The 12,406-nt window shown below is 37.8% G+C and overlaps 1 protein-coding gene across 2 annotated transcripts in view; it reads left to right on the forward strand.

Annotated features, from left to right (window-relative positions):
- Positions 1-4,156: 4,156 nt before the first annotated feature.
- LOC132116474 (aryl hydrocarbon receptor repressor-like) overlaps positions 4,157-12,406 on the forward strand; it is a 28,526-nt gene continuing 20,276 nt past the window's right edge. Inside the window, exons 1-2 of one of the 2 annotated variants that reach the window (XM_059525333.1) lie at positions 4,157-4,250; positions 5,398-5,582. In XM_059525333.1, the coding sequence (XP_059381316.1) occupies positions 4,189-4,250; positions 5,398-5,582 (247 nt within the window). In that variant the 5' untranslated portion in view covers positions 4,157-4,188. The remainder of the gene's footprint in view (positions 4,251-5,397; positions 5,583-12,406) is intronic. The other variant, XM_059525334.1, reaches the window with a different exon arrangement.

Consider the following 12,406-nt stretch of genomic DNA (forward strand, 5'->3'; position numbering starts at 1 on the left):
TTTATTTATATAGCACATTTCGTACACAATGGTAATTCAAAGTGCTTTACATAAAAGAAAGTAAAATAATCATGAAGAAAAATAATAACAAAAACAAAACAAGCAATTTTAAAACTTTTAAAATGATTATAACATTTACTCAAAATGAATTTAAAAACAGGTAGAAAATTATTTTACATTAAAAAAAACAGTGAAAATATAGTTCAATCAGTTCGGACATAGCACAGTGCTCATTCAATAAATGCACAGCTAAACAGATGAGTTTTGAGTCTAGATTTAAATGTGACCAGTGTTTTAGCACATCTGATCTCTTCTGGAAGCTGATTCCAGCTGCGGGCAGCATAGTAACTAAAGGCGGACTCCCCTTGTTTTGTGTGAACCCTTGGTATTTCTAACTGACTCAATCCTAATGATCTGAGTGGTCTGTTAGATTTATATTCAGTGAGCATATCTGCAATATATTTCTGTCCTAGGTCATTTAGTGACTTATATACGAGTAAAAGTACTTTAAAATCAATCCGAAATGTAACTGGAAGCCAGTGTAAGGACCTGAGGACTGGTGTGATATGCTCAGATGTTCTGGTTCTAGTCAGAATCCTGGCAGCAGCGTTCTGGATGAGCTGCAGCTGTCTAATGGTCTTTTTCGGAAGGACGGTGAGGAGCCCATTACAATAGTCCATCCTGCTGGTGATGAAGGCATGAACAAGTTTCTCCAAGTCTTGGCTGGAAACAAAACATCTAATTCTGGCAATGTTTTTTAAATGATAGTATGCTGATTTAGTTACTGCCTTCTTTTGATGTTCTAGAGCATTGGTTCCCAACCTGGGGTCCCCAGAGTTCACAGGGGGGGCGCGGGAGCGTATATGCTTTGAGGTGAATAAAGATGCATAAAATGTTCTACTAATAATTTTATCTAAAAATATTTTTTCAAAGTTTAAAAAAAATCATATGCTAACAATGCCAATTACAATTTCGTTATTTCAAATGCAAACATTCACATTTCTCCGTTATTAACGGATCAAACAGCGCGTGGAAACCAGGAAGAAACATTGTGCCGTGAATGAACTTTTTTCCCAGCACTAAAATATATATATATATATATATATATATATATATATATATGTGGGGGGGGGGGGTCACGGATTGTTAAATATGTACATAGGGGGGGCCCCAAGGAAAAAGGTTGGGAACCACTGTTCTAGAGTAATGGACGCTGATGAGTACGTGTTTCTGTAAGAAACCTCATGTTCTCACGGATTTAGTTAATGTGTTATCACAGTCTGTATGTGAAATGATCATAGAGAGATACTGAAATTTGTACATTAAAATGTCCCATGAACTCACAGTTTCAGTTTAAGCTTCTTTATTGGCATGACAGATATATTACAGACATTTACATTTGTATTGCAGACAAAAATCAGTGTAATGACAAAAAAGTTATATGATTACATATTCCTAGCCAGACATGTATCCTGTTCTGATTCATGATCTGATTTCCTCTTCAGAAACAACTGAAACTCAGTTCCAGAGCATGTGTTTGAATAAACTGTTGCTGTTAATCGTTTTTTCAGCATTTGTTGTGATGATGTGTGATGTTTGTGAAGGACATGAACAGTGTGGAGTGGATGTGAATCAGTGACTCGGTTCAAGACTCGTTCATTCCACTCGATCTGCCAGCGACTCGCTAAACTCAAAAACACAGCAGAGTTACTTCCAGCCCGCTGAACCGGCTGAATGTTTGCAAACATGTGATTATTCATCTCCCTGCTCCATTCTCTCCTTCACTGAGAGTCTTTGTGCTCACAGACTCTGTTAAAGGTTTCAGGATCATCTGACACTGATTCATTTTTGCCAAATGCGTCAAAATTACAAGTTCAAAGAGTCTGAGAGTAACTGAACACAACTGAATTGTTTGTTACTATGAACTTCACTGAATTAGTTATTTGCTGATCTCATCAGTGGAAGATGAGTCAGAGTCATGTTTATAATATTAAACACGTGGAATGCTGGGTAATATCAACAATGCCCTGTGTTTAATGCAACTATTATTTGCTTCATTAACATTTACTCTCATCCTATGATGAAGATTACTGTGCTCATTCATCAATCAAATGAGGTCAAATGTATGCAGGTTTATTTCCTACAGTACAGTCCTCTCTGTCAGGGGTCAGAGGTCATGTTTAGGGTCAGCCGTATGTTTCTGTGTGCAGTGAAAGCTATCAGATGTACAGTATGTGGTGTGAAGGGTTGCGTGCAGAGATCTGATCATGTGTCACTACAGTGAGGGATTGTGGGAGATTAAACGTGCTGATCCTGAAGAGACGGATGGGATTTATACGCAAACAGAATGAGTCCTGCTGAGCATCACACACACACACACACACACACACACATTCTCTCTCTCTCTATCTATCTCTCTCTCACACACACACACACACACACACTATCTCTCTCTATCTATCTCTCTCTCACACACACACAAACACACACACACACACACACACACACACACTCTCTCTCTCACACACACACACACACACACACACACTCTCTCTCTCACACACACACACACACACACACACACTCTCTCTCTCACACACACACACACACACACACACACTCTCTCTCACACACACACACAAACACACACACACACACACACACACACACTCTCTCTCTCTCTATCTCTATCTCTCTATCTCACACACACACAAACACACACACACACACACACAAACACACTCTCTCTCTCTCTCTATCTCTATCTCACACACACCACAAAACCAGTTTTAAGTTATATTTAGCAGTGGCCAAAAAAACACTGTATGGGTCAAAATTATTGATTTTTCTTTTATGATGAAAATCATTAGGATATTAAGTAAAGATCATGTTCCATTAAGATCATTTGTAAATTCCCTACCGTAAATTTATGTAAACTTAATTTTTTATTAGTAATATGCATTGCTAAGAACTTATTTTGAACAACTTTAAAGAAGATTTTCTCAATATTTAGATTTTTTTGCTGCCTCAGATTCCAGATTTTCTGTTGTATCTCAGACAAATATTGTCCTCCGAACAAACCAGAGATGATTTATTCAGCTTTTAGATGATGTATAAATCTCTATTTCGAAAAACTGACACTTAAGACACATTTGTGGTTTACGGGATACTGTACAAACTGTATGTGATCTTGTCCTGCACCTAAACCTAACCCTTACAGAAAACTAAACACATTTTTACTTTCTTAAAAAACAAAAACTCATTCTGTATGATTTATAACCTTCTTACCCATGGGGACCTCAATTTAGGTCCCCACCCCATGATTCTGTGCGTATGCACACATGCACGAGGCATTTGTAGATATTTTCAAACATTTGCGACTAACGCGTACAGTGACGCACACGTCAAGCTGAAAAACACGCAGGTAACAGTAGCTAACAGTAAAGTTAGAAAGAAGTTTAATTTACAAGTTAAATATCAAATTAATCACATGCTTTAGTTTTCAAGAATAACAGGTAAAACGTGATTTACCACATTATTATAGCATTTGTGGGCCAAAGATTTCTGCTCACTTTCAGTCGATCAGAGCTTGGTTCTGTCCTTAGGGTAAGGTTAAATCACGAAATATAAACGAGCAGATGATTCTCCGTACTTCAGTCTGACGTTCTTCCTCAAATCCGACGTTTAAATATTTATTTTCTTCCGTTAAAATCCATCTGTCCATGAAAGGCATCGCATAAGCTTCTGAAGAGACTGAGAGAGAGAGAGAGATCCCTCCCCTCAGTGTGTGTGTGTGTGTGTGTGTGTGTGTGTGTGTGTGGCTCAGAATCGCGTGCGAAGAGTCCGGCGTGTCATTCTGTGGAATCCGCCAACTGAAACACACTATATAACAGCAACACACACACACACACACACACACACAAACACACACACACGCGAGTTTCTGCTGCAGCTCATTCTGCGCTCGATCATCACACAGCAGGTACTTCATATTGATTTATTGATTATTACAGATGCTTGCTTTGACTGTAAACAGCACCAGAATCGCTTAGGAATGAATCTTTGAATCAATCATTCATTTGATTGTGTATTGACCTGTATTTAAACTAGTGTAATCAGTGTGATTAATGATAGATATCAAACTGAATGCAATGAATTATTGTTAGGAGCCTGTATGTGTTTCAGAAGATGATTCCTCCTGGAGACTGTCTGTACGCTGGGAGGAAGAGGAGGAAACCCGTCCAGAAACAGTAAGACTCGTTATCTTATTCACTAACAGCTCTGTGTTTCAGATCATCAGCAGTTTATCAGAAATCACTGAGTGTCTGAGCTCAATGGAAGGATTGGTTTCCTAACTCAAAACATCCTGAAACACGTCCCTTAACTATATCGACAATAATAATGATAATTCCTTTTATGGTTTAAAACAACATTAATAATACTACTACTAATACTATTAATACTTTTTCTTTGGAACATCAAATGCTTATGTGACACTCATGATGAATATAAGAGAAAGAGAGTCAAACTGTTTGATTGGAAAAGATATCAAATCAATATTGAGACCAGAATGCAGCAAAGAAACATTGATAAAACCTCAGAAGATTAGAATCGCACTGTGAAGTCAGAACCGTCCGGAGATGAGGCTTGTGTTTTGTGTGAAGAGTTCAGTAATGACTCGAGTCCTGAACTAAAGCTGGAACTCATGAAGCGACTGATTGCTGTTATGTGATTGAGAGTCAGACGCACCTGCTGCCGTTTGCTAGTTTCTTCTTCTCTGATAAAGTGACCGGTCCCCGGGGTCAAGGGTCAGTCTGGGGTGAGAAATTCATTCATTCATTTATTAATTTGGCTTTGTGAACCGAGTGAAATAATGTGTTCAGTTTGCCGCGAGATGAAGAACATCACTGAATATTTGACTGAATATCACCTTTAAACCTCACCTTCTCAAGCCGGGTAGTTATTGATTCTTATACATTTGTTTTTAGAAAACCGCTGGTTGTAAATATCATAATTTTGTGGCAGAAAAAGAATTTATCTCAGGCCCTTATAGTCTCAACTTTTTATTAAATGATCTTTATCTGTTATCATTCATAATATTAATCTGTGCTGAGTGAATTTAGTGAGACTGTCACATTAATAATAGATGTTATTTGTGACACTGAACATTATGAGAAATATATTACAGCTCAAAGATGTGTATTTCTAGTGCTGTCATTGGCTGTCTGTGTTGTGTGAAATGTAAAGAGAACATGTATTTGCTCTTCCCTTCTGAATGTGGTTTAATGCAGAGTAGAGAGTGTTTTCTGTAAATGTGTCGGGCGTGTTGTAGTCTGGCTGTTGTTGATCTCTGAGGCTTCAGCTCAGTTGATTCTGGCTCGTTGTTGTTGTGTCCAGCAGAAAACCAGCAGCAGTGACGGAGAAATCGAACCCGTCGAAGCGGCACCGTGAGCGTCTGAACGCTGAGCTGGAGCGACTGGCCGGACTGCTGCCCTTCTCCCCAGAGATCATCTCCAAACTGGACAAACTGTCCGTCCTGCGTCTGAGCGTCAGCTACCTGCGGGTCAAGAGCTTCTTCAGCGGTGAGTGTGTGTGTGTGTGTGTGTGTGTGTGTGTGTGTGTGTGTGTCTGTGTGTGTGTGTGTGTGTCTCTGTGAGAGTGAGTGTGTGTGTGTGTGTGTGTGTCTGTGAGAGTGAGTGTGTGTGTGTGTGTGTGTGTGTGTGTGTCTCTGTGAGAGTGTGTGTGTGTGTGTGTGTGTGTGTGTGTGTGTGTGTGAGTGTGTGTGTGTGTTTGTACTGACCTTTATATCAGACCTCACAGAAAGTGTTCAGCTCATATTTGACAAAAATAACATGCTTTTATTTTCTACATGTCTGAACAGAATTGTGGGAAACACTGTCTTACTGCCTTTGCTTTGAAACTGGAATATGTTGAGTAATTCTCCAATATTCTGAAATACTTTAGATCTTTATGGGTTTTTTTTTTTTTTGCTGCTGATTTAAGTGCTGAAGTGTTTGATGGAGGTCAAAAATGATCAGGGGATGGATTAATGTGGATCACACATGAACACACACACACACACCCACACACACACACTCGTCTGAGTTTGTGTATTTGAGCTCCTGTTTCATGTGTGTGTCGGTCTTTGAGATCGTTTGTGCAGTGCTTACATAGCTGTAAACAAGTTTATAGACATATTCTTTTAAATTAAATAAATCATCACTTCAATTAAACATTAAATCAATAAATGCATGAAATAAAAAATTACACTTTATGTATTTATTTTATTCAGCATGCTCTTTGATATGTACGATATGATGTGCACATCTCATGTTGAAGTGTTTCCCATCACCACTAGAGGGTGTGAGAGGTGAGAAATACAGGGAATGCTGGGAAACTTCTGTCAGGAGCCACAAAGTGTCTGTGTGACGTTTAATAATTGATGTAGAATTTAGGGTTAGAAATAATGACTGATTTGGAAAACTCTGAATTATAATTCAGAAATATTGATGCTCAAATAGAAAGGAATGGAAGTGATTACATGTGACATGCAGTATTATATGGTTTGTGTGGTGATTATTAGTGCTGGTAGGAAACAACAGTAGTGATGAGAGATCATATAGAGACCTTGATCACTGATTCAAGAAACAGCATTATGTGACTGCAGCTGAAGCTCAGTTAACACACGCTCAATTAGTTATTTATGGAAAACTCTTACATGTAAGCATTTAGCAGGCCCTGTTATCCAAAGTGACTCACAATACAGTTAACTGGAAACTGAACCACAATCTACTGTTTGAGCTGCAGGAATGCTAACCATTACTGAAAAGAGTTTTAAGATGAGGGTTTTATTTAAAAAAAAAAGTTTATTAATGTATTAAAGTGTGAAAACACTTGCAGGGCCACATATTTTCTTGTTAACTCAAGATCGTTATAAAAATGTCTCAGTTTAAGTTAAAAAGCATCTGGTAATTTTCAGGAACAATTTTTTTTAATTTATTTTTTTATAAAATCTATATTTATAAATAAATGAGTAATATACAGCGAATACAGTCATGGCCAGAAGTTTTGGCAGTGACATAAATTTTGTATTTTGGACAGATTGCTGCTTCAGTATTTTTAGTTTATTTTTCCACATGTTTCTATGGTATACAAAAAAACGATACACATAAGCATAAAGGCTTTTATTGACAAAAAATATAGTGATGAATATTTACAGTGTTTACCCTTGTTCTTCATAAACTCTGGCATGCTGGAGCTTGCTTCTGGGCCAGATCCTGACTGATGGTGATATATTCTTGCCTTATTAGTGTTCAGAGTTGATCACACACAAATAATGATTTTCTTACTTTGTACTTTTTGTCTTGTTTTCTAGTATTAATGTCTAAACATTCTTGAATCAAGATGCATCTACTTGACAAGTAAAATGACTTAAGATATTAAGAGTTGTTCTTTAAAACAAGCAAAAATATCTGCCAGTGGGGTAAGAAAAATTATCTTAATTCAAAGGCTAAACAAGATTATTTTACTTGTTCCATTGGCAGATACTTTAGCTTCTTTAAGCAAAATCTAACATATTTTTTTATCTTTTTTTTTCAGAAAATAAGACAATATCTTAAGTAATTTTACTTGTACAGTAAATTCATCTTGATCAAGAATTAGTATTTTGTCTTGTTTTTTAGAATAAATATCCAAGTAAGAATATAATTTTTTGCACTGCAAGTTGTGGGCTTCTGCTTGCCAACTCGCCTTTTGAGGACTGACCACAGGTTCTCTAAGGGATTGAGATCCGAGGAGTTGCCTGGCCACGGGGCCAAAATTTCAATGTAATGATCTTTGAGCCACTTCTTTATCACTCTAGCTTTGTGACATGGTGCTCCATCATGCTGGAAAATGCACAGATCATAACCAAACTGCTCATGGATCGTTGGCAAAAGTCTCTCTTGCAGGACATTTGATACCATTCTTTATTCCTGGCTGTGTTTTTGGGCAGAATTATGAGAGAGCCACTCCCTTGGTTGAAAAGCAACCCCACACATGGATAGTCTCAGGATGCTTCACTATTGGCACATCACAGGACTCATGGTAGCGTTCACCTGTTCTTCTCTGAAAAATTGATTTTACAGTTGTCCCAAACAGTCAGAAGGGAGCTTCATCAGAGAAAATAATTTGTCTTTTGCTGTCCAATCCTTGACAGGATTAAGGGGAAGTTGTGGCCTAGAGGTTAGAGAGTTTGACTCCTAACCGTAGGGTTGTGGGCTCGAATCTCGGGCCAGCAATACCATGACTGAGCTGCCCTTGAGTAAGGCACCGAACCCCCAAGTGCTCCTCGGGCGCCGCAGCATAAATGGCTGCCCAATGCTCCGGGTGTGTGTTCATGGTGTGTGTTCTGGGATGTCCTGAAGACGAACCTCTCTCCTTGAAGTTCTTGATGATCCAGTAAATGGTCTTTTCAGGTGCAATATTCTTTGTAGCAATTTCCTTGGATGTGAGGCCATTTATATGCAAAACAATGATGGCTGATCATGCTTCTTAGGAGGTAACCATTGCTAACAAGAACACAATGATTGGAAGCGCTTCTTCCTTGCTTTTATAGCAATCGATCTGCTCTTACAATCTAATTAGTATGATAGTGATTAACCTGACTAGTACTCATTCACACTTTCAAATTTGCTGCTAATATGATTAGTCTATCAATGTTAGCTGGTCATTTTATGTCAGGATGAAAAAACATTGAAATTTGTTGTTGTTTTGTGAAAACTTTTGGCCATGACTGTACTGTCAGGTTGTATTTTAAGTTTGACAAGACAGGATTATTGCAACATATTGCTATATATTTATAAAACACAGATACACAAAAAAGGCATCTTTTGGACACTTGCAGATTAACTCAGTCAGGGCTGATCATGTGAGTTCTGTCAATGCAAACACTTACCTGTAGGTAACGATGTTTCTGGGAAAACACTGACTGAACTTATTATGGCTCGCGGAACTCAGGGAACATATTTAATATCATATTTAAGGGCTTCACAAATGATATCTAAAAATCTTTAAAGCATTTACTTGTAGTGTGTGAAAACTTAAACTTCCTTCTCGTCTCTTTTAAAACTCAAGCCACATACGCTCTCAGTCTGTCTGAGACAGCGTTAGCCAGTCTTTGATGGATCTCAGTCTCTTTCTGTCCATCATCTCACCCATAGACCTACAGCATCACATTTTATTTGCTGTAACTGTGTTCGTCAGGCACTAGTGTTTCGTGGCAGACGCTCTTTGGCCTGAATGTAGAACGTTTTTCAGGATGAACTCTGACTGAGAGGAAACGGCTTGAGCAAGACGCGTCTAAACGCTCATCCTGCACGAACCAGGAGCTTGAAGAAGGAAGGAGATCGGATCAGCCACAGGAAGTGGAGACGTCACTCGCACGTCAGCGCAGGCCTCTGCTCCGCTTTCATGTGTGTGTTTGAAGAACAAGAAGAGTCTCCAGGATGTGTAAAATCTGTGGAGAGAAACCGCGGCACGTCTGTATCCACGTGATAGCAAAACAAACAAAACACTTCAAATTACCATGGCAACTCAAAATAACCAACAGTATCATTAAATGGCATACATATTATTATTTTCAGAAAACCAAAGTGTTCTGGAATGTTATTTGTGTTATTTATAGAACTATATGCTAAGTAGTTTTTAAGTTAAAAAATAATTGCCATACTAGACTTTTAATAATAATATTAGATTTTTAATCCATGATTTAATATTGAGTTTATTGTTGAATTACATGTTAAAATAGTTTTTATTTTTTCACAGTATTAAATTGTAAGGGGGTGAAAACAATTCATCATTCAGACTCATAAGTTACAGGCAATGATATAGTCCTATTTCTATATCAGGTTAAAGGAAGTCATATTTTATAGCACCTTTCACAATACACAGATATATAACATTGGGCAGTTTAATAGCTGGGCGATATGCTGTTAAAATGATCCAATGCTTTAGATTTAGCTATTTTGGATAATGATATTTTGTATAATATGTATTTAAATGTATATTGCTCATATTTACATTAGGATCGGTGAATAAGCACAAACTGATTATGATAATATGATAAATTACTGTAGTTTGGTAAGACATTGGACAAACCCGCAATTGTGTCTTAATTTAATTTTAAAGCACAACCGCAGAGATGACAGTAATCATATAAGATAGTAATCATATACTGCATATATTGCATATATTTTGAATATTTTTGTTAATTAAAATCGCTGTTATTTAGTCTGATCTACAGCAAATATTATTAATGTGCTTAAGCACGTACTTAAGCAATAGGCTATTTACGCACAAATTAAATTACTAGTTTTGTGGCTGGATCCTCAAACCAGCAATCACTGAAAGATAGAACTATATAATTTAATGAATATCCCTTTTAGATTTTAGTCATTACTTGGCCTAATAAATAAAAACGTATGCGTGTCGACTACCTATATTGCACAGATTTACAGCTCCAAGTGATTTTGATATAGTTTGCAGCAAGCCTATATGGCTACAATGGGTGTTAATAACTAAAACTAATTTCATGCTGTACATACACTGTAGGGCTGCACGATAAATTGCATGCAATATTTCATGCGCATCTTGTCAGTAAAGCTGGTTCTATAATCAGCAGTAAATCTCCATCACCAAATACTCCACAGATCATTTATTATATAATTTTGAGTTTGAGTGGAAGCAAAAATACACTGTTTTTCATGTCTGTGTCTTTAAATGCAAATGAGCTGCTGCTCTCCACCCCATTTTCCAGCATAGAGCTGCCTCATTACATCTCATACCTACTAAAAACATCTGTTTTGGTTCTGATTACCATGTTTCTCTTGCTGAAATCATGCGTTTTAAAACTTATGAGTTTAGACTTCTGATATACGGTTTTCTGAGTGCTCACATCCAAAGCACTCTGACAGAAAACGGCTGTCACAGCATGTGAGTACTAAATTAAGTTCTCATTCACACACGTTTATGTTAAAAACACATGAGTTTTTAAAATGGGGCAGCTGTGGCCTAATGGTTAGAGAGCTGGACTAGTTACCAGAAAGTCACTGGTTCAAGTCTTGGTGCCGGCTGGAGTTGTAGGTGGGAGGGCGTTAATAAACAGTGCTCTCTTCCTCCCTCAATACACATGACTGAAGTGCCCTTGAGCAAGGCACTGAACCCCAAGTTGCTCCCCGGACACTGGATCTGTAGCTGCCCACTGCTCCGGCTGTGTGTTCACTTCTCACTGCTCTGTGTGTGTGTGTGTGTGTGTGTGTGTACTTGGATGGGTTAAATGTAGAGCACCAATTCTGAGTATGGGTAACCATACTTGGCAAATGTAATGACTTTCTCTTTCACTTTTTTTTTCAAAACAGTCAGTTGTGTCTGTGAAGGTAAACTGCTGGTAAATAAATTGCATGATTATTTTAGATCTGTGTGGCAGCAGCAATATACGTACAGTAAATAAATCAATAAATAATCCACTATAAATCCACTGCTCTGAGGCTGGGACTCTAAACAGTGTTCTGTGCAGAACAGTAGTATGTTTTGCTCAAACTTTCACCATGGCATTAGAACTGTACACTGCTGTCGCTTGCAAAATCAAAATAACCCGCTGTTGGTGGAAACCTAACCTTGACCAAAACAAAGTTACTAGGTTTATCTTCTTCATGTTTTCTTGGTTGGTAGATGCACAGGGTACCTGATTATAGCACTTTAAACCTGGAAAAGTCAGATTTTTATGATATGTCACCTTTAAACAATGCAAGCCATGCATACAGCGCCAGACAGATTGACAGATTTTTCTGGTACGCAAAACAAGTACTTGAAAGTAATTCCTTAGCTTATTACCATTACTGTTGCATCCAACAACAGCACAGCTTAACCCTGACAAAATGTTTATTTTTAGTTATATTGAAAAAGTTTCAATTAAGTTAAGTCAATCTTTTTTTACCGTGTTTTAACATGGATTTCTACGGATCCAGGCTGTAGATGTCAGGCAAGATAGCACAACCCTAGGGTTAGGAGTCACACTCTCTAGGCCACGACTAATGCAGAAGCAGGTGTTGATCTTCTTCTGTGGAGGCGGTGTTTATCCACACTATTACATCATAGAGTAGTACCTTCCACAAGCTGTCGTATGAATATGAGCTGTTCAATATGAACAGTTTTCACACTAAAAAGGATATTTTTATAGTACAGTGACCTCTTATATGTCAAAAGATCAAGGGACTTTTGGTTTCTTAGTTTATGACCCCTTAAAGTATGAATAGTATGAATATCAATAGTTCTGAATGCAAGAGAAATGAAGAGATCCTGAAGAATACAGAGATCGGCTGCTTGCGTCTCTGCAGTACAGGGAAGTTCAAGCGCCCGTTCAGTGAGT

The sequence above is a fragment of the Carassius carassius genome, chromosome 35 (genome assembly GCF_963082965.1).
Source record: "Carassius carassius chromosome 35, fCarCar2.1, whole genome shotgun sequence".
Classification (NCBI taxonomy): Eukaryota; Metazoa; Chordata; class Actinopteri; order Cypriniformes; family Cyprinidae; genus Carassius; species Carassius carassius.